The sequence below is a fragment of the Zea mays genome, chromosome 1 (assembly GCF_902167145.1).
Source record: "Zea mays cultivar B73 chromosome 1, Zm-B73-REFERENCE-NAM-5.0, whole genome shotgun sequence".
NCBI lineage: Eukaryota > Viridiplantae > Streptophyta > Magnoliopsida > Poales > Poaceae > Zea > Zea mays.
This window is the reverse complement of record NC_050096.1, coordinates 34,811,547-34,834,270: the sequence shown is the minus strand read 5'-3', so window position 1 is coordinate 34,834,270 and position 22,724 is coordinate 34,811,547. Positions and strand designations below refer to the sequence as shown.

Genomic DNA, 22,724 nt, shown 5'->3' with positions numbered 1-22,724 from the left:
CGGTTTTCTTAAGCAACTGCTAGTGGAAATAACATAAGCACTGACAGGGTGCTTAAGAAAACCGCATGTGGAAACAAGATTTCCACTGGCCATTTTCTTAAGCAACCGCTAGTGAAAATAACATTAGCACTGACGGGGTGCTTAAGAAAACTGTCAGTGCTTTCCACTGGCGGTTGCTTAAGAAAACCACCTGTGCAAATCTTGTTTCCACTGGCCGTTTTCTTAAGCACCCCGCGAGTGCTAATATTATTTCACCGGTGGTTTGCTTAAGGAAAACCCTAGTGAAAATGTTATCGCCACTACAAATGTTATTTTCACTGGTGGTTTCCTTAATATTTCCCGCCAGTTTAAGTTTTCCCACCTTTTTTCAAATATATTTACACTATCTCCATTGACGGTTCAGTTAAGTGAACCGCTAGTGTAAATATATTTACACTGGCGGTTCCTTAAGGCGGGCCCACCTGTTTATTTTCACTGGCGTGCTGTAACTGAAACCGTCAGTATAAATTTCTGTGTGCCATCACCTTAGAGCTCTTTTCTACTAGTGACTTTAAATTGTGTTAAGCCGAACGATTGTACTATTAAATAGGTCATGCTTGGATTGCCTCACTAGGCATAATCCATTTATAGTCCACTATCTCCTCCCCTTATTGTTCCTAGCCTCGCGAGCGTGGAATAAACTAGAGAAACAATCTCATCGTGTGTGACTTCACACCACATACATCGACATTCACACTCGCCTAATCTGTAGGTTTAGATTGTGTTTGAATAACTATTACATTTAAGCAAATGTACCTATATGATATTTAGAAATTGTAGCGATCCAAGGGTAACTAACTAGTGAAGCTAAATTGCAAGAACTTTTTCATAGTCAAGAGCGCAAAATTCAAAATGTTTTATAATGCTACAGCCTACAGGGGTGTACAACTTCTCCCATATTATATTAGCGCAAGTCCACCGCTTAGACAGGTTCATGCATAAAGGGTAACTCGTTATCTCAATCTTTCTCACATTTGAACGAGACGCCCAATGAAGCCCTTTGGATATAAGAATATTTTCTGAATCCTATGTTTTTCGTGTGGTTTTGAACTAAGGGATCCTTTGGAACAGAAATTATATAGAAATTTCACACGAATCAATCCATTTTTCAGAAAAAACATAGAAAACGGAAAATTTCCCTCAATCCAAAGTAGACCTAAATTATGTGAAACTCCTACGTTTCAAAGGGGACCTGAATGGCTTGATGCATGTACCATAGTACTATCCACTTAACTCAGGCACAGCTTGTCCCAAGTGGCACCAAATCCATCGGATGACAAGGTCACGTCATGTTACGTGTATTATTAGGTCCATACATGACATGCATGGAAAGGTGCAAAGACATATACAACAGATGGAACGACCCTTAACCAGATTAAGTTATATATGGCTAACATATCATACATATAGTCATGTAAAAACACTGTTTTACACTGTAGATTGCACTGTTTACACAGTGAAGTTTAAAATATGAGATAAGGATGACGATGAGCAAGCTGCTGGAGATAGGGGACTCTGTTCTATTGTAGCACGTACTCTTGCCAAGCTTTAATCATCATTCATTAATTACCATCTGTTATCTACTGTAAGTGAGACACGCAAGTGTGGGTACATGCATGCTACGCGCGGTGGAGGCGCCTGAGGATGACGACGATGATCGATCCATCCGTGCCACAACACTGTACTACTGTAAACTGAAAACTATATATATTATTCCTTGATGCTAATGTGCTATATATCTGGTGCGTGGTTATCTCAGGTTAAGTTTGTATCTATCCCTCGATCTGCAACGCGATCATGCAATAATAACAACCCACTTGTACGTGAACGAACTTGTTAATGCCCGCATAATTAACATTGTTGCAGCAGGAATCTAAAGCCCCCTCTGCGCGCCTTTCGTGCACTTGCGCTGCGTCACGTATATAACTTAACTAATATAATGCAGTACTTATTCCTTATCATCTGCTTTTTGTCCATGCATGATCCTAGTCCAAGCAGTGTGTTCATATACTAATGTCGGGCATAAAGTCAGGTGCACAACTTGACCCGATTCCTTTTTATTTTTCCTTCTGATGGAGCCGCGCCATTTTATATGTGTGCTATACTAGAGACTGTACATGTGCTAGTCATGGCAAGGCCAAATTTGTGAGATGGGACATGATTGGCCTATCCTCTTTTTTCCAGTATAAGGCAAGCAATCCGGAATGCAAATCTAGCGTCTGTCTCGGAACTTTTGCTTTAGCTAGTCGTAGTATATGCCTAAGGAAATGGGGTGCCGGGGGAAATAATCTGTGTAGACTAGGGAAGCAATGCAAAAGACTGTTCGTCCATGTGGTGCCGACTACCGATCGACTATATGCATGCCATCTGGTGTGCATGTCGCGGAGACTTTTGAAGCCTCAGTTACTTTTTTCCTTAATTGCCTCTTATTTGTAATCGTAACTCTAGTAAATTTTATCACTACTAATAATTGAACACATTAATCCTTACTATAAAAAAAGTGTAACGAAAGAAATAAACACTGCCTGCTGGTGCACAGGTTTGCATCGATCGTATGTATTAGGTGGCGGAATTCGCACTGCATTAATTGGGCACAACGTGCTTCACTTCTGCACTGCGTATATATAGCCTACTCTGTCGACCGACCGTCTGCCGGTGTCCAGTACCACTACTGGTCCCTCCCGCCTCGACGAGTCGACGTACACAGCCGGACACGGTCATTCCGGCCGGCAGGTATAAAGCATGAAAGAAAGGGCATCGATCCCTCTGCTGACCTGGCAACCATTTAACAGAAAGACAAGCCGCGCTGCTGTTAAAATATATAATATAATGCCATCGTCGCCTAAAGCCTCGATACGGCTTTCTTACGTCTGTCGAATAAAACGTCCGCCAATCACCTCGCTCATCGGCTAATACAATATTAATGATCTAGTAGCTAGAGTAGCGTAGCATCACGACTGTTTATGCTATGCCGATCGATTTGCAGCTAGCGTAGCATGCATATATCCGTAGGATGTTGTAATTAATTAGCTAGACCGTACCCATGTTGCGACAAAAGCCTTTCTTTGTCCCTCTATAAATACCATCAACCGTCGGATGCTTGGTTCGAAGCAACACATACAGATCAAACCTAATCAGCAGGATCTACTAGCTAGCTAGCTGTTGAGAGCTTGACACAAAGAAGCGACCGAGCGGTCGAGCTAGCTTCCACCATGTCTTGGAGCCAGAGCGAGAACGCGCGGTTCGAGCGCGCGCTGGCCACCTACGACCGGGACACGCCCAGGCGGTGGGAGCTCGTGGCCGCCGCGGTGGGCGGCGGGAAGACCGCCGAGGACGCCAGGCGGCACTACGCCGACCTCGTCGACGACGTCGGCGACATCGAGTCCGGCGGCTACGGCGCCAACGACCAAAACGCCAACGGCGGCGCCAACGGCAGCAACGGGAACAACAGGTAAGTCCGTGTGCATATATATATATATATATATATATATATATATATATATATATATATATATATATATATATATATATACATCGATCTATCCCCGCCTGGCACACCACCGATCGAGTCGAGGACTTGAGTTCTGAATGAATCGCGGTTCCATTTCGCAGGGGCGGCAGAGCCAACCGGCCCCAGACATGAGGGGCGCCTGCCGCGGGAGACCGCACCAGCACGCCGGCCGGACGACGTTGCGCGCGTGCATGCAATGATTGTTCGTCGTGTACGTACGTGAGTCCTGAGATATGTATGTATGTTCGTGTGCCTGTGTGTAACTATATATATATATATGTGTATACATATATATCGGCATGCATGCATATGCGCAAAGTGCGCACAAGTATATATGCGCTGTTGTGGCAGAAGCCGTGTCTGATCAGTGTGACCGAGTGCGAGGAGCTAGCACGGGCGCATAGCTGCAGCCTGCTAGCTAGCTCCTGATGGATGTGCATGATGGTAAAGGGCGGGGATGAGCATGCAGTAGTTGCTCCTCGATCGTCTCTGTTGCATTGCATATTGCAGTATTGCGCTACATATATATATGTGTAAATTAAAGGCTGCTCCTGAATTTGTTCTTAATTTGTAACGCTTCTGTTTGCTCATAATGAACCGCCAGCAGCAGCTATTGACTGCGGTTTACACAATTGTCTGACTGCATGCTCTGGCGGATCGTTCTAGCTAGCTAATTAAGAACCTTGGAAGAAATCTGTATATATCTATACTTGGCTATTTCGTTCCTCCTCTATTTCTTAACAGGAAAAGCGCTTCGCCTTCTTTCCGTTGCGGGGAACACCAGCTTTCCATATCTTTTCTTTGTACAAAAGGTAGAGGCTGGAAATTAACAATAGAATAATAAAAAAATGCAACGACGACACTCGCATATCCCACGTTACAGAGATATACTGGAATAATGGATAGACACCACGAAACAGGATGCAGAGAGGATGATCTCTCTTTTCGTCGTCGCAGTCTGCACCACCACAGCGCGCGAAAGCTTGAAGCACCGGCGGCAGCAGGATTCGCCACTTCCGCAGAAAGAGACCTATTTTGTGACGAAGCTATATATGTCAGCATTATATTCACCTTTTGCGTCTTGGGAAACTCACGTGTGCAGTCCAAAGCTCTGTCGAGGTAGTTGCTGCCTCTCTCGATTTGCGAATTGGATGGAGCCAACTGTTTGTTTGGATGGAACCAACTGTTTGTTTGGCTAGGCTGCGGCTGCAGGAGGTGCTCCTCTACTGCTCTGTCGGCCATCGAATCAGGCCTTTCGGCCCTAACCCTAACAAAAAAGAAAAAGGGAAAAAGAAAAATTGTACAGCGTTAACTTGATTGGAAACGAATGAAACGCGCGTAAGCCCAGCCCATTAGAATCCTCCAACACACTCGGCCCAGTTCTGCGGTGCACAATCACAGAGTTAAGCCGGCTATCCAATTAGAGAATGGGCCAACGACCGAGATGCAAAGGATTCCCTCCCGGGACATGTTTGGTCATAAGTGGATTCAAAGAGATTATAGGAGACCTATATATATATATATGTAATCCAACAAGACTTTACATGATTTCAGATCCAGACATCATTTGGAGTGTAGGGATATTTTCTTCAGATCATTAAAATTTGGCCGCTTACATCATGCCCAATGCGTAGTGATGAACTTTTTTTTTTTTTGCGAACGAGCCTACACAGCTCATGTTTCGTCAAAAAGATGGGAACATATCCGGTGCATAAAACATCTCTAATACATAAATTCGATCTAAACTCTTAATCCAACAACCATGGGTTAGTGTTGGAACCATGCTTCGTCGCCGAAGGTCCTGCAGGAAGAAACAGCTTCGGCTGAAGCTGTCCGTATGTGATGCCGAAGGGTGCCGTTCATGAAGCTTCGGAATTACAAACCGACTTAAAGATAGAATGACCTTTTAGTCCATAAGAGTTTGGGTCGTTGATTGTAAACTTTTATGAGGGGTATGATTGTAATTGCTCACAGGCTGTGTCCTGTGCCTATAAATAGTGAACATTATTACTTTACTGTTCACGCATTCTTGTAATTGCAATCACATCACTCGGAAATTATTCCTTGCCAAGGCAGAGGTATAAATGTACCTAAACATTATATTTGAATATCTTAAGTTTATTTAATATGTAAATGATAGTGTTTACTTTTAATTTACTTGTCTTTAATGCTTTATGACTCGTGTTATTTTACATTATCTTTGAAAGTTCAATTACGAAGATATAACCTTCGTAATTGTGTTATTATAACCTTCGTTCGAAGTTCATTAGATCCTTGGGGAAATAATGTTTCAGCGAACGAAGGACATTAATATTTAACATTTTATGTTGCCTTGTCCTTAATTCATAGCATTTGAGAACAAGTCCCCAACATTGGCGCCCACCTCCGGTGAACTCACTTCCACTTTTTTGAGCTGATGGCTTCGTTCAACATTCAAGCTGGAGCTGCTTCGGCTCCGAAGCTTGTACTCCCGATAACAGGCGGTTCATGCTCAGAGTCAGCCAACAAGAAACAGAAGAAGGAGGCACAGAGAAGGGTACAGCACGTCGGGGTGCAAGGACCCTTCATCAAGTCAAGATGGTCTCACATTCCAATTACCTTCTCCCAAGAGGATCTTCAACTCAAGGATTACCCACACAATGATGCTATGGTTATCTCTTGTGTCATCAAAGGATTTCTGGTCCACAATGTTTTGGTTGATACAGGCAGTGCAGCTGATATCATATTTGCTAAGGCCTTCAGACAGATGCAAGAGCCCGAAGATAAAATTCTTGATGCCACACATCCCCTTTGCGGCTTTGGAGGAAGGCAGATTGTAGCACTCGGCAAAATCTCAATGCCAGTGACCTTCGGATTTATCAACAACACAAGGACTGAACAAATTGTGTTTGATATTGTTGACATGGAATACCCTTACAATGCAATCATTGGTCGTGGTACTCTCAATGCCTTCGAAGCAATTCTTCATCCAGCTTATCTTTGCATGAAGATACCTTCGGACCAAGGGCCCATTGCTATTCATGGAAGTCAGGAAGCTGCCAGAAGGGCCGAAGGAAATTGGACAGACTCAAAAGCAATCCATAATATAGATGGAACTGAAGCTTGTGAGCAATACAAGTTCAGAAGGGAAAAGGCTGCTTCGGTTGATCAGCCAAAGCTCATGCTCTTATGTGAGGATATAGCAGAACAGAAGGTGCTACTGGGATCTCAACTGTCCGAAGAGCAGGAGAAAACCTTGATAAGGTTTTTGTTCAACAACAAAGATGTTTTTGCTTGGTCAGCTAATGATCTTTGCGGAGTAAACAGGGATGTCATTGAGCACTCGCTCAATGTTGATCCATCCTTCAGACCCAGAAAGCAGAGGCTTCGGAAGATGTCTGATGACAAGGCCGAAGGTGCTTGGAATGAAGTGAAAAGACTCCTCAGCGCCGGAGTTATTAGAGAGGTAAAATACCCAGAATGGTTGGCTAACACTGTTATGGTGAAGAAGGCCAATGGTAAATGGAGAATGTGTATCGATTTTACTGATCTCAATAAGGCCTGTCCGAAGGACGAGTTTCCATTGCCAAGGATAGATTTCTTAGTCGATGCAGCAGCTTCATCAGAGCTTATGAGTCTGCTGGATTGCTATTCAGGCTATCATCAAATCTGGATGAAGAAGGAAGATGAACCGAAAACCAGCTTCATAACCCCTAGTGGGACATGTTGTTACCTTTGGATGCTGGAGGAAGCTTCAGCAGAATGACAGCGAAGGTTCTCCATTCTCAGATAGGCAGGAATGTGCTAACTTATGTTGATGATATCATTGTAAAAACCACGAAGCAAGATAACCACATTGCTGATCTGCAGGAGACCTTCGCTAATTTTAGACAGGCTGGCTTAAAGCTGAATCCAGAGAAATGTGTCTTCGGAGTAAAGAAGGGGAAATTTCTTGGTTGCTTAGTTTCAACAAAGGGAATTGAGGCTAATCCAAGCAAAATCGAAGCTATACTTCGAATGGAACCACCAAGTACAAAGAAGGGGGCCCAAAGATTGATAGGAAGGCCGGCATCCCTCAACAGATTCATATCTAGATCAACAGAGAGAAATTTACCATTTTTTGAAGTGCTGAAGTCAGCCGAAGTTTTTCAATGGGGACCAGTCCAGCAGAGAGCCTTCGAAGAACTGAAGCAATATTTGATAGATTTAACAACATTAAGTCCACCAACGCCAGGGGCTCCTTTGTTATTATATGTGGCAGCTTTGCACTAAGCGGTAAGTGCAGCACTTGTCCAGGAGAAGTTTGAAGGCCAAGTCAAGAAACAGGCTCCAATATATTTCGTATCCAAAGTTCTTAGTTTTTCAAAGAAAAATTATACAGAATTGGAGAAAGTACTGTATGCTGTTTTGATGGCTTCCAGGAAGCTTCGGCATTATTTTCAAGCTTATAACATAATTGTTCCTTCTTCACAACCGTTGAAGGATATTATGAGAAATCGAGAGGCTACTGGAAGGATTGGAAAATGGGCTGTAGAGCTCAATGAATTTTGTATTGATTATGTTCATAGATCTTCGATTCAGTCTCAAGCGTTGGCAGACTTCATTGCTGACTGGACGCCAGGGGCTCAGGAGGAAGAAACAAATAAAGATGCCGAAACATGGACAGTGTTTTGCGATGGGTCTTGGGGAACCTTTGGAGCAGGAGCAGCTGTTGTGTTGGTTTCACCTTCTAAAGTTAAAACCTGTTATGCGGCAAGACTCAATTTCAGTTGCACAAATAATATTGCTGAGTACGAAGCTCTGCTCTTGGGTCTTCGGAAGTTAAAGGCAATGGGAATCAGAAGGGCCATTCTTAAAACTGATTCTCAAGTTATTTCTGGTCATGTTGACAAGAGCTATAAAGCAAGAGACCCGAAGCTTGAAAAATATCTAGATACAGTCCGAATGATTGAGGCTTCCTTCGAAGGTTTCTCTGTCAAAAATATTCCTTGTGGAGAAAATGAATACGCTGATCTATTGGCCAAGTCAGCAGCACAGGGGTTGCCTTTACCTTTGGAAGTATTTTTCAAAACAATAAAAGCACCTTCGGTCGAGCTTCTTGAAAGAGCGGTTCTTAACATATCCCCTGTCTATAGTGAAGATTGGAGAACTGAAATCATCTCTTTCCTTCAGGGTAATTTTCTTTCAGATGACGAAGCTTATAACAGGAGGATAGAAGCAAGAGCTCGACCATATGTCATAATAGAAAGGGAACTATACAAGCGAGGGGTCTGTTCCCCGTTGCTCAATGGGATCATAATGACAGGAATAATGAAGTCAATCTTCAATCAGCCCAGGGGAAAGTGGCCAGACGAGTTAATCAAAGTGGTGTGGAGCCATAACACAACCATGTCAAGGTCAACAGGCTTTACGCCCTTTAAACTATTGTTCGGAGACGAAGCGATAACCCCGGAAGAGGCCAAAGCAGGATCAATAAGGACAGTAGCTTCGGTAGAAGGCGAAGACGAAGCTGATTGCTCTGTAGAAAAAGATGCTATTGAAGGGTTCAGACTTCAAGCCGTGGAAAACATTAATAAGTATCAAGCCGAAACAATAAAATGGCGTGACAGAAAAGTTAAGCTGAAAAACATTGAACCAGGACATTTGGTGCTTCGAAGAGTAGCCAACCCTGAGACAGTAGGCAAATTACAGCTGAAGTGGGAAGGCCCCTTTTTGGTAGTATCTTCGTCAAGACCCGGTTCCTACAGATTGAAGGATATGGACGGCAACGACATTCCAAGATCATGGAATGCAGATGAGCTTCGGCGATATTATGTTTAGCTTGATGTAATTTTTTCTATTCTTTTTTGTGGCACCCTTTTCCTTTCCAAAGGGGGGGAAAGGTTTTTAATGGGGCCACAACATGTAATTTTCCTTATTTCAGTTCTATGAGAGTGATATCCCCCAAAAAATATAAATGTAAATGCAAAGGAAAAAAGAAAAGGAAATAGGGAGAAGCTCAAAAGTCGTTCCTAAGGGAATGCAGAGCTTACAGCGAAAAATAAATGCTGATTCCGCCGAAAGTAAAAGGCGAAGAAGCTCCTAAGGGAGGCTTACAGCGAAAAATAAACGCTGATTCCGCTGAAAGTAAAAGGCGAAGAAGCTCCCAAGGGAGGCTTACAGCGAAAAGTCAACGCTGATACACCGAAAAGTAAACGGTGAAGCCGAAAAGTAAACGACAAAAAGATTTGAATCATTCCTAAGGGGATGAAGGGTTGTGCTTATGGTTTTTGAACATGTGTCCCAATATTCATTTGCACAGTACATTTCATCATGTCATTTGCATTCATAAACATTCATTTAGACATATATAGAATCATCATCATACCACACAAAAAAGACAGGTGCTTCAGCAATGAGGAAGAACTTCGAAGGAAATTTTTTATGTTTCGTTGTGTACGAAAAGAAGGGAAGGTGTTTTTCGCCTTCGGCTCAAAAGAGAAGTTTCGTCCACAGCAAAGTAGATTGTACACAGATAGCAGAAACAAAATATATTACAAGGTATGTATAAATTTACATAAGTTGTTCCATAACTATATTACAAAAGTTTCTCCAGAATTTTTGCAGGAAAGTATATTGTAAACAACTATCAAGCTTCAGGCTAGGCTTCGTCAAGCTTCAGCTTCGTCATTCTTCAGCTTCGTCATCCTACGTGTATCAAACAGCAGAATAAGAAAGGTGCAAATTTCAAGGAGAAGGTAAAAGTAACAAGTATAAGTTTCTTACCGGCTTAAGATGACTTCGAGCTTCGTCACCCGCCATTTTTCGCCCGCCACTTACCCAGATCTGGGTCATGAATCTATTTCCAATGCTTCGGGCTAGGCTTGGGATATCTGAAAGGGAAATGTGCCCTTGGGCCATTTCTAAGTATTTTGGTGATTGAGTGCCAACACAAGTGCTTAATTGTGAATCTATGCCCATGGATGAACAAAGTGCAAATCAAGAGCAAAGGTATGTTTCTAAGTCTTAGTACATTGGTTTTGTGTACTAATATACTTGTCTAAGTATCAGAAACAGAAAGAAGAAGAAAAGAGAAGAGTTGGCTGTGTACAGCCAAGAGGCTGTTTCGGTCTGGGGCACCGGACTGTCTGGTGGTGCACCGGATAGTGTCTGGTGCGCCAGGCTGCCTCGAGCGAAGTGGCCGCTCTCGGGAATTTGCCAACGGCGTTCGGCTAAAATTCACCGGACTGTCCGGTGTGCACCGGACTGTCCGGTGAGCCAACGGTCGGCCGCGCGATCTGCGCGGGACACGTGGCCGAGCCAACGGTTGGAAGGGGGCACCGGACTGTCCGGTGTGCACCGGACATGTCCGGTGTGCCAACGGCTCCCGCATCTGCAACGGTCGGCTTCGCCATTTAAGGAAGGAAATCGGGCACCGGACAGTGTCCGGTGTGCACCGGACTGTCCGGTGCGCCCGACGACAAAAGGCAAGGATGGCCTTCCAGATTTGTTCTCAACGGCTCCTTGCTGCCTTGGGGCTATAAAAGGGACCCCTAGGCGCATGGAGGAGAATACCAAGCAACCTTAGAGCATTCTTGATCATCCACACTCAGTCTTTGCGCATTCGTTTGTCATTCTAAGTGATTCGAGCTCCGTTCTAGTGAGAACCTTGAGATAGTCTTTGAGCTCGATTCTCGGCCGTGTGTGTGCGCATTTTGCTGTGGATTTGTGTGTGTTGCTTCCCTTCCTTACTCCGTGATTCTTTGTGAACATCAAAAGTGTAAGGGCGAGAGGCTCCAAGTTGTGGAGATTCCTCGCGAACGGGATAAGAAAAGAAAAGCATAACACTGTGGTATTCAAGTTGATCATTGGATCACTTGAGAGGAGTTGAGTGCAACTCTCGTCCGTTGGGACGCCACAACGTGGAGTAGGCAAGTTTTGTACTTGGCCGAACCACGGGATAAATCACTGTGTCTTCTCTGTGTTGAATTCTTTGTGATTATCGTATTGTGCAAGACCTTCTCTCTAGCCACTTGGCGATTATTGTGCTAACACTTAACAAGTTTTTGTGGCTATAAGTTTAAGTTTCACAGGATCACCTATTCACCCCCCCTCTAGGTGCTCTCAATTGGTATCAGAGCCGTTCTCTTCAAGAAAGGGACTAACCGCCCGAAGAGATGGATCCTAAAGGGAAGGGAATCATGATCAACGACAAGGAGAAGGAGTCCTTCGTCAATGAGCCAAAGGATGACAAGTCCAACGACTCGAGCTCGGGCCACAGACGCAAGGATGGGAAGAAGAAGAAGACAAGACGCATCAAGGAGATCGTCTACTACGATAGCGATGAATCTACTTCCTCCCAAAAGGACGACGACCACAACGACTACGAGAGAAAGAAACCGGTCAATTCGAACTTTTCTTTTGATTACTCTCGTATTCCTCAAAGTACTAATGCTCATTTATTATCTATTCCACTTGGTAAACCTCCTCATTTTGATGGAGAGGACTACGGATTTTGGAGTCACAAAATGCGTAGTCACTTGTTCTCTCTCCATCCTAGCATATGGGAAATTGTAGAGAGTGGAATGCACTTTGATAGTACGGATAGTCCCATATTTATTAATGAACAGATTCATAAAAATGCACAAGCTACTACTGTGTTGCTAGCCTCTTTGTGCAGGGACGAGTACCATAAGGTGAGCGGCTTGGACAATGCCAAGCAGATCTGGGACACCCTCAAGATTCTCATGAGGGGAATGATGTCACCTTGCTCACCAAGATGGAGTTGGTGGAGGGCGAGCTTGGACGGTTCGCAATGATAAGGGGCGAGGAGCCAACTCAAACATACAACCGGCTCAAGACCCTTATCAACAAAATAAGGAGCTACGGAAGCACGCGATGGACGGACCATGACGTCGTCCGCCTAATGCTAAGGTCCTTTACCGTTCTTGATCCTCACTTGGTGAACAATATTCGTGAAAATCCTAGGTACACCAAGATGTCGCCCGAAGAAGTTCTAGGGAAGTTTGTAAGCGGGAGAATGATGATCAAGGAGGCGAGATACGTGGACGACGCGTTGAACGGTCCTACTCATGAGCCTCAACCCATTGCTCTCAAGGCAACGAGGAGTAAGGAGGCACTACCAAGCAAGGTGGCACAAGTTGAGGCAGCCGGGCTCAATAATGAGGAGATGGCCCTCATCATTAAGCGCTTCAAGACGGCGCTTAAAGGTCGCAAGGGACAGCCAAGCAAGACCAAGACAAAGGAGAAGCGCTCGTGCTTCAAATGTGGTAAGATTGGTCATTTCATTGCTAACTGTCCCGATAATGAAAGTGACCAGGAAAAGGGGAACAAAAGGGAGAAGAAGAAGCATTACAAGAAGGCCAAGGGCGAGGCACATATAGGAAAGGAGTGGGATTCGGATTGCTCCTCCTCCGACTCCGACAATGAAGGACTCGCCGCCACCGCCTTCAACAAGTCATCCCTCTTCCCCAACGAGCGTCACACATGCCTTATGGCAAGGGAGAAGAAGGTGAGTACTCGAGACTCCACTTATGCTTCTTCTAGTGATGACTAGGTAGATGCCCGTGCGTTGCAACGGTATACAAAATATTCAACAAATTCTTAGTGCACAAAAAATAACACCACATATTTCAGTTGCACCAAAAAACGATACATTCCCCGCTTGCAAGGTTAGGGCCGCATTTTCTTCCTACTTTGCACCTCAGCGAACAACAAAAACCAAAGAACCATACAGTCCATAGACGCACTTGCACACTTGAAGAAATAGTTAACCATGGCATGGAACTCATCAGTTATCCTCTTGTCAAACCTTTAGGAAATGCAAGCATGTTAGTCTAGGAAGAAATGTAGCTTACGCCAGGTAAACCTGCTGATTTTTTGGGAAATAGTTAACCATGGCATGGAACTCATCCCCACGAACAGAGAGCATTCCCCAACATCTCCCACCAGCAACCACAACATCTCCCAATAGCGAGGGGCTGAAGTCGACACACTGCTTGTAGGCGCCGCGCCTCACTGCCTGCGTGGGACGTGCAGCATGCCGGAGATGCGAGGTGGAGCTGCGACGGGTGGCGTGTGGCCGACGTCCAGCTTGACGAAGACGACGCGGTCGAGCTATGGGCGAGCGGCGGCGCGAGGACGTGCATCGCAGGGAGGTGGTGGCCCTGTAGGTCAAGGGCGAGGGCCTTGAAGATGAGCAGGGCGACGTTGCGAGGGTCGAGGGCGATAACGCGGTCGCGCCGAGATGGGCGGGTGCGGCGCTGCGACGCGAGAATCGCGCTGGGATGGGCGGGTGTGGCGGGTGACGCTTGACGCGGATGGGGGCGAGGGCGCGCTAGTTTAGGGACGGACCGACGGGGTCGCGCGGGTGGGGGCATTGAGTGTGGACGCTGACACTACTGTCTTAATAGAATAGTATAGATGTATGTTTATGAACTGAGAGTATGTTTATAATTTTATATGAAGTTGTACTCTACCTCGTCATATAAATAGAGGTACACTGTAATACACAGGGACACTTTTCGTTCGAAAGGAAACCTGATTGCTAGTCTCCAAAGTTGCGACTCTCTTACCTTAATCGAGAAAGAATAATAAAGGGAGCATAACATTTAAGATTTTCCTTGAACATTTGTATATTATGTCTCAAAGGTTATTAATTAAGGTATCATTCATCCTTCAATCTATCTTAAATAGATTGAAGAAATAAAGGTCTGTCATCTTTAAATGTGTTGCCCTATTTTATTCTCATTTAAGAATCAAACCAGGTCACCAACACACGCTAACAAACACATACTCTATATCGTTATTCGCAGATACACATTTCACTCCGATTTAGTCTCGGAAATGGCCGATCAGTGACAGTTTTCATCTTGTCAACACATATATTCCCTGCGTCATAGACCACAAGCCCAAGTCCCAACTCCCAAGGGAAAAAACTGTCCACAAGAGTTCAACAAATCACTCTCTCCGATGAGATCCTCGTGTACAAGATCATCATATCTACTGCACGACACAATGCATTTTGTACCGGACACTTTATTCTATTCTAAATTTCTAGCTGAATTATCTCCATCCCCATTGATGGTTTCAGGCGCTAAGAACCACACAGTTGAGCAGACTCTCACTCCCCAGGAACAGGCACACCGGTCAAGTGACTTGAACTTGGTTCCGCAGGAAGGGCCTTCAGTCCTTTGGTTGAAGAAGACTGATGTGGTGCCGCAACCTCTACATCCCGAGCCGAATGCCATGGAGCAGCCTCTGGCGAAACAAAGCACTGGTATGTATAAAAGAATCTGTCATGTTACACTTGCTATCCATCCTACAGCGCGTACATCTTCGTCTTGTACTCGCTGTTAAGTATCTCCTCGTCCGAGTCGACTGATCGGGACCACGAGCCGCGGGACTGGCTCGCGGAGGCCCTCCTGATCTTCCTGGTGTTCTTCTCCTCCAGCCTGTGCGCGATGATGCAGTAGCACATGGAGCCGAGGGTGGTGAGCATGATCGCGGCGCCGATGCCCATGGTGCACCAGGCCAGCCACCAGTCGTCGCGCCCCACCACCACGTAGGTCAGCGCGATGAAGGCCACCGAGATGAAGAGGCACGCCAGCCACATGAGCTTGTTCATCACGAACACCATCCGCTTCTTCGCCCTCCGCTCCACCATGATCAGCGAGGTCTGCACCACGACCACCACGAGCGAGATGAAGAGGGCCAGCGCGTGGACATCCAGCGGCGGTAGTGTGCAATCAGGGTCAGGGCAGGCGCATGGGCGACGCGCTCCATGCCATCTAGGGGAGCTCTCGCGGCGGGGGCATCGCATGATGTGGGGCGGACGGGGGCGGGGGCACGGGGTTCGAGAGTGGGATTTGGAGATCTCGACGGAGGGTGTCTAGGGTTCACGAGCGGGATTCGGAGGGCAGATAGAAGGGAAACCGAGGGAGGATGACGGAGCGGGGTGGGGTGGGGGGAGGGAGGATGACACCGCACGTTGGGGTGGGGGCGCGGGAGGTGGCCATTGCAGAGGTGGGCGGTGGGATTTTGGTAGTCGAGCGGAGCGCGCGGGATGAGGACGGGCGGGGTGGGGGGCTGGGGGCGGGGGCAGGGTGTGGACGCTGACGCTAGACTCTTAATAAAGTAGTATAGATGAGTCCAGTGATGATGATGACATAGAATATTCTTGCTTATTCAAGGGCTTAGATAGATCTAAGATAGATAAGATAAATGAACTCATTGATGCCTTGAATGATAAGAATAGGCTATTAGAAAAGCAAGAGGACCTTTTATATGAAGAACATGATAAGTTTGTAGAAGCACAAAAATCACTTGCTTTAGAGATTAAGAGAAATGAAATGCTTTCTTGTGAGTTGTCTACATGTCATGATTCAATTTCTAGTTTAAAAAGAATAAATGGTGACTTAAATGCTAAGCTAGAAAAATCTAGTAAATCAACATCTTGTGTAGAACATGTTGTGATTTGCACTAGGTGTAAAGATTTTGACATTGATGCTTGTAGTGAACACCTAGCTTCAATTTCCAAACTTAATGATGAATTGGCTAGTCTTAATGCTCGACTTAAGACTAGCAAGAGTAATTTTGATAAACTAAAATTTGCAAGGGATGCCTACACAATTGGTAGACACCCCTCAATTAAGGATGGACTTGGCTACAAGAGGGAAGCCAAGGACTTGACAAGCCATAAGGTTCCTATCTCCGCCAAGGAGAAAGGGAAGGCCCCTATGGCTAGTAGTGCTAAAAAGAACCATGCTTTTATGTACCATGATAGGAGACAATCTAGAAATGCTTATAGGAGTTGTAATGCATATAATGTCTTTGATTCTCATGCCATGTTTGCTTCTAGTTCTTCCTATGTGCATGATAGAAATGTTGTTCATAATATGCCTAGAAGAAAGGTTGCAAATGTTCCTAGGAAAGTGAATGAACCTTCTACAATATATCATGCTTTGAATGCTTCCTTTGCAATTTGTAGAAAGAATAGAAAGGTGATTGCTAGGAAATTAGGGGCAAAATGCAAGGGTGATAAAACTTGCATTTGGGTCCCTAAGACAATTGTGACTAACCTTGTAGGACCCAACAAGAGTTGGGTACCTAAGTCCCAAGCCTAAATTTGCCTTGCAGGTTTATGCATCCGGGGGTTCAAGCTGGATTATTGACAGCGGATGCACAAACCACATGACGGGGGAGAAGAAGATGTTCACCTCCTACGTCAAGAATAAAGATTCCCAAGATTCAATAATATTCGGTGATGGGAATCAAGGCAAGGTAAAAGGGTTAGGTAAAATTGCAATCTCAAATGAGCACTCTATCTCTAATGTGTTTTTAGTAGAGTCTCTTGGATATAATTTGCTATCTGTTAGTCAATTATGCAATATGGGATATAACTGTTTGTTTACAAATGTAGATGTGTCTGTCTTTAGAAGATGTGATGGTTCACTAGCTTTTAAGGGTATTCTAGATGGCAAGCTTTACTTAGTGGATTTTGCAAAAGAAGAGGCCGGTCTAGATGCATGCTTAATGGCTAAGACTTGCATGGGCTGGCTGTGGCATCGCCGTTTAGCACATGTGGGGATGAAGAACCTCCACAAGCTTCTAAAGGGAGAACACGTGATAGGTCTAACCAATGTTCATTTCGAAAAAGATAGACCTTGTGCAGCTTGTCAAGCAGGGAAACAGGTGGGAGGCTCTCATCACACCAAAAATGTGATGACAACATCAAGACCCATGGAGCTGCTACATATGGACCTCTTCGGACCCGTCGCCTATCTGATCATAGGAGGAAGTAAGTATGGTTTAGTTATTGTTGATGACTTTTCCCGCTTCACTTGGGTGTTCTTTTTGCAGGATAAGTCTGAAACCCAAGGAACCCTCAAGCGCTTCCTCAGGAGAGCTCAAAATGAGTTTGAGCTCAAGGTGAAGAAGATAAGGAGCGACAACGGGTCCGAGTTCAAGAACCTTCAAGTGGAGGAGTTCCTTGAGGAGGAAGGGATCAAGCACGAGTTCTCCGCTCCCTACACACCACAGCAAAATGGTGTGGTAGAAAGGAAGAACAGGACGCTAATCGATATGGCGAGGACGATGCTTGGAGAATTCAAGACCCCCGAGTGTTTCTGGTCGGAAGCCGTGAACACGGCTTGCCACGCCATCAACAGGGTCTACCTTCATCGCCTCCTCAAGAAGACTTCGTATGAGCTACTAACCGGTAACAAACCCAATGTATCTTACTTTCGTGTATTTGGGAGCAAGTGCTACATTCTAGTGAAGAAGGGTAGAAATTCTAAATTTGCTCCCAAAGCTGTAGAAGGGTTTTTGTTAGGTTATGACTCAAATACAAAGGCGTATAGAGTCTTTAACAAATCATCGGGTTTGGTTGAAGTCTCTAGCGACGTTGTATTTGATGAGACTAATGGCTCTCCAAGAGAGCAAGTTGTTGATTGTGATGATGTAGATGAAGAAGATGTTCCGACGGCCGCTATACGAACCATGGCGATTGGAGAAGTGCGGCCACAGGAACAAGATGAACAAGATCAACCTTCTTCCTCAACAACGGTGCATCCCCCACCTCAAGATGATGAACAGGTTCATCAAAAGGAGGCTTGTGATCAAGGGGGAGCACAAGATGTTCACGTGATGGAGGAAGAAGCGCAACCGGCACCTCCAACCCAAGTTCGAGCGATGGTTCAAAGGGATCATCCCGTCGACCAAATTCTGGGTGACATTAGCAAGGGAGTAACTACTCGATCTCGATTAGTTAATTTTTGTGAGCATTACTCCTTTGTCTCTTCTATTGAGCCTTTCAGGGTAGAGGAGGCCTTGCTAGATCCGGATTGGGTATTGGCCATGCAGGAGGAACTCAACAACTTCAAGCGCAATGAAGTTTGGACACTGGTGCCTCGTCCCAAGCAAAATGTTGTGGGAACCAAGTGGGTGTTCCGCAACAAACAAGACGAGCACGGGGTGGTGACGAGGAACAAGGCTCGACTTGTGGCAAAAGGTTATGCCCAAGTCGCAGGTTTGGACTTTGAGGAGACGTTTGCTCCTGTGGCTAGGCTAGAATCAATTCGTATCTTGCTAGCATATGCCGCTCACCATTCTTTCAGGTTGTTCCAAATGGATGTGAAGAGCGCTTTCCTCAACGGGCCAATCAAGGAGGAGGTGTACGTGGAGCAACCCCCTGGCTTCGAGGATGAACGATACCCCGACCACGTGTGTAAGCTCTCTAAGGCGCTCTATGGACTTAAGCAAGCCCCAAGAGCATGGTATGAATGCCTTAGAGACTTTCTAATTATTAATGCTTTCAAGGTTGGGAAAGCCGATCCAACTCTTTTTACTAAGACATGTGATGGTGATTTGTTTGTGTGCCAAATTTATGTCGATGACATAATATTTGGTTCTACTAACCAAAAGTCTTGTGAAGAGTTTAGCAGGGTGATGACGCAGAAATTCGAGATGTCGATGACGGGCGAGTTGAACTACTTCCTTGGGTTCCAAGTGAAGCAACTCAAGGACGGCACCTTCATCTCCCAAACGAAGTACACGCAAGATCTGCTAAAGCGGTTTGGGATGAAGGACGCCAAGCCCGCAAAGACTCCGATGGGGACCGATGGACACACCGACCTCAACAAAGGAGGTAAGTCCGTTGAAGCGAATTCTGAGATATCTGGTTGCTACGCCTTGCTTCGGGCTCTGGTATCCAAAGGGGTCTACCTTTGACTTAGTTGGATACTCAGACTCCGACTATGCTGGATGTAAGGTCGATAGGAAAAGTACATCGGGGACGTGCCAATTCTTAGGAAGGTCTCTGGTGTCATGGAACTCTAAGAAACAAACCTCCGTTGCCCTATCCACCGCTGAGGCCGAGTACGTTGCCGCAGGACAGTGTTGCGCGCAACTGCTTTGGATGAGGCAAACCCTCCGGGACTTTGGCTACAATCTGAGCAAAGTCCCACTCCTATGTGATAATGAGAGTGCTATCCGCATGGCAGAAAATCCTGTTGAGCACAGCCGCACAAAGCACATAGACATCCGGCATCACTTCTTGAGAGACCACCAGCAAAAGGGAGATATCGAAGTGTTTCATGTTAGCACCGAGAACCAGCTAGCCGATATCTTTACCAAGCCTCTAGATGAGAAGACCTTTTGCAGGTTGCGTAGTGAGCTAAATGTCTTAGATTCGCGAAACTTGGATTGAATTGTAGCATACATGTGTTTATGCCTTTGATCATTTTCATTCTGCATTTTGTTGCTTATTGTGGTGCTCAAGTTGTCCAAACACTCCCTGGACCTCACAAGTCCGTTGCAAAGTGCTGCACATGTTTAGGGGGAGATGTGTTACAACTTGACCCTTTGAAGACTAACCATGTGTTTGAGTTTGATGATTTAGTCTCGAAGATGGATTGAAAGGGAAAAAGGTGGACTTGGACCATGAAAGACTTCCACTGCACTCCGATGAGAGGGTAACTTATTCCAAGTTCATCTTTAGACTCTTATTGCCATTTGCTCTTAATTGAAGTTTTTGGTGAGGCAATGGGGTTATAGGGCCAAGATTGATCCCGTTTTGGTGCTTGATGCCAAAGGGGGAGAAAATAAAGGCCAAAGCAATAGATGGATCAGCTACCACTTGAGAAACTTTGAAAATAGTAGGATAGAGCTTTTGGTTTGTCAAAACTCTTGCATTGTCTCTTTTGTCAAAAGTTGGTCTCTTGTGGGGAGAAGTGTTGATTATGGGAAATAGGGGGAGTTTTTGAAATCTTTGATCAATCTCTTTTGGAATGACTCTCTTTATGCTTCAACATGTGTGTTTGACTTAGAGATAGAGATTTGAGTTTGATTTGCAAAAACAAACCAAGTGGTGGCAAAGGATGATCCATATATGCCAAATTGAATCAAAATAAATTTGAGTTTTTATTTGAAGTGATATTGCACTTGTTCTAGTTGCTTTATGTTGTGTTGGCATAAATCACCAAAAAGGGGGAGATTGAAAGGGAAATGTGCCCTTGGGCCATTTCTAAGTATTTTGGTGATTGAGTGCCAACACAAGTGCTTAATTGTGAATCTATGCCCATGGATGAACAAAGTGCAAATCAAGAGCAAAGGTATGTTTCTAAGTCTTAGTACATTGGTTTTGTGTACTAATATACTTGTCTAAGTATCAGAAACAGAAAGAAGAAGAAAAGAGAAGAGTTGGCTGTGTACAGCCAAGAGGCTGTTTCGGTCTGGGGCACCGGACTGTCCGGTGGTGCACCGGACAGTGTCCGGTGCGCCAGGCTGCCTCGAGCGAAGTGGCCGCTCTCGGAAATTTGCCAACGGCGTTCGGCTAAAATTCACCGGACTGTCTGGTGTGCACCGGACTGTCCGGTGAGCGAACGGTCGGCCGGGCCAACGGTCGGCCGCGCGATCTGCGCGGGACACGTGGCCGAGCCAACGGTCGGAAGGGGGCACCGGACTGTCCGGTGTGCACCGGACATGTCCGGTGTGCCAACGGCTCCCGCATCTGCAACGGTCGGCTTCGCCATTTAAGGAAGGAAATCGGGCACCGGACAGTGTCCGGTGTGCACCGGACTGTCCGGTGCGCCCGACGACAGAAGGCAAGGATGGCCTTCCAGATTTGTTCTCAACGGCTCCTTGCTGCCTTGGGGCTATAAAAGGGACCCCTAGGCGCATGGAGGAGAATACCAAGCAACCTTAGAGCATTCTTGATCATCCACACTCAGTCTTTGCGCATTTGTTTGTCATTCTAAGTGATTCGAGCTCCGTTCTAGTGAGAACCTTGAGATAGTCTTTGAGCTCGATTCTCGGCCGTGTGTGTGCGCATTTTGCTGTGGATTTGTGTGTGTTGCTTCCCTTCCTTACTCCGTGATTCTTTGTGAACATCAAAAGTGTAAGGGCGAGAGGCTCCAAGTTGTGGAGATTCCTCGCGAACGGGATAAGAAAAGAAAAGCATAACACTGTGGTATTCAAGTTGATCATTGGATCACTTGAGAGGAGTTGAGTGCAACTCTCGTCCGTTGGGACGCCACAACGTGGAGTAGGCAAGTTTTGTACTTGGCCGAACCACGGGATAAATCACTGTGTCTTCTCTGTGTTGAATTCTTTGTGATTATCGTATTGTGCAAGACCTTCTATCTAGCCACTTGGCGATTATTGTGCTAACTTAACAAGTTTTTGTGGCTATAAGTTTAAGTTTCACAGGATCACCTATTCACCCCCCCTCTAGGTGCTCTCAATATCTATCAGATCTGATGCTGATAAGCTGAAGTTTGGTCTATTCACAATATTTCCATGCGTACAGCCAACCTTCAGAAAAGCGGTGGCTGTGCCCCGAGAAGCTACCAGGGCGCAGAAGTCTGCATGCCCACCAATAACTTCGTCAAGGGCATCAACCTCGCCTTCAATATATTCTAATGTGCTGGGCAGATTTTCAGCTGAAGGTGTAAATTTTGCAGAGCTGGCTCCGACAGAATGAAACACATCCTTCAGCCGCTGCACGCATCGGCTGTCGAAGCTTAGGCATTTCTCTTGAAGTTCTTTAAAGGATTTCTGCAAATTTGAATTTTTATCCACCTCAGTTTTCAGGCTTGCTTCAAGATATTTCTTTTCTTGCTCAAATTTTTCTGACTGTTGAGCAATTCATTCTTTAAACTGTTATTCTCAGTTTGGACTTCAGCCAAAGAACCCTCCATAGTCTGAATAACAAAATCTTTCTTTTCTAATGCACCCTCGTGCTCTTTAACCATGATTTCAAGGTCCTGAATGATGAAGTCTTTCTTTTTCAGATTAGCTTCGTAATTTTCAACTTTTTCAGCCAGATCTTGGATGACGGCTTTATTCTTCTCTTCTTCGAGATCTTGTTGCATTTTTAGAACCTTACTTAATAATATGCTCTGTCGAAACGATCTTCGTTAGAAAACGACCTAAAAGATAATAATAATCATAATAAAATAACAAAAATATTTGTTACCTTGAAGTTAGCATAAAGCAAGCTTCCGGCGATATGGTGTCGTTGGTAACGGGAGAGGTCCGTTTCTAGCTTCGGCAGGCCAATGTTTTTGCAGAGAGTTCTAACAATTTTAGCTTCGCTGCGGTTTCGAAGGCACCTCAGCTTTCCTTTGTTAACCCCACCGAACAGTATAGCCCCTGGCTTATATCCGCAGGCTATGGCACATTTTTAAGCTCTGCT

The 22,724-nt window shown here is 45.3% G+C and overlaps 2 protein-coding genes across 2 annotated transcripts; one reads left to right on the top strand and one right to left on the bottom strand.

Moving 5' to 3' along the window:
- Positions 1-3,164: 3,164 nt before the first annotated feature.
- LOC103633664 (protein RADIALIS-like 3) lies at positions 3,165-4,148 on the top strand. Its single transcript, NM_001352258.1, has 2 exons — positions 3,165-3,490; positions 3,652-4,148. Exons 1-2 carry the CDS (start codon positions 3,252-3,254, stop codon positions 3,680-3,682), a joined length of 270 nt encoding a protein of 89 aa, NP_001339187.1. The 5' UTR covers positions 3,165-3,251; the 3' UTR covers positions 3,683-4,148.
- A 10,311-nt stretch (positions 4,149-14,459) lies between these two features.
- On the bottom strand, positions 14,460-15,521 carry LOC100193509 (uncharacterized). Its single transcript, NM_001138622.2, has one exon. It carries the CDS (start codon positions 15,348-15,350, stop codon positions 14,850-14,852), a length of 501 nt encoding a protein of 166 aa, NP_001132094.2. The 5' UTR covers positions 15,351-15,521; the 3' UTR covers positions 14,460-14,849.
- Positions 15,522-22,724: the final 7,203 nt, after the last annotated feature.

What these genes read in the sequence shown, in the direction of transcription:
- LOC103633664 (NM_001352258.1), top strand. Translation starts at nt 3,252, where the DNA reads ATGTCTTGGAGCCAGAGCGAGAACGCGCGGTTCGAGCGCGCGCTGGCC. An exon ending in GGCAGCAACGGGAACAACAG is followed by an intron (nt 3,491 to 3,651) that starts GTAAGTCCGTGT and finishes TCCATTTCGCAG; the next exon opens with GGGCGGCAGAGCCAACCGGC.
- LOC100193509 (NM_001138622.2), bottom strand. Translation starts at nt 15,350, where the DNA reads ATGCGATGCCCCCGCCGCGAGAGCTCCCCTAGATGGCATGGAGCGCGT.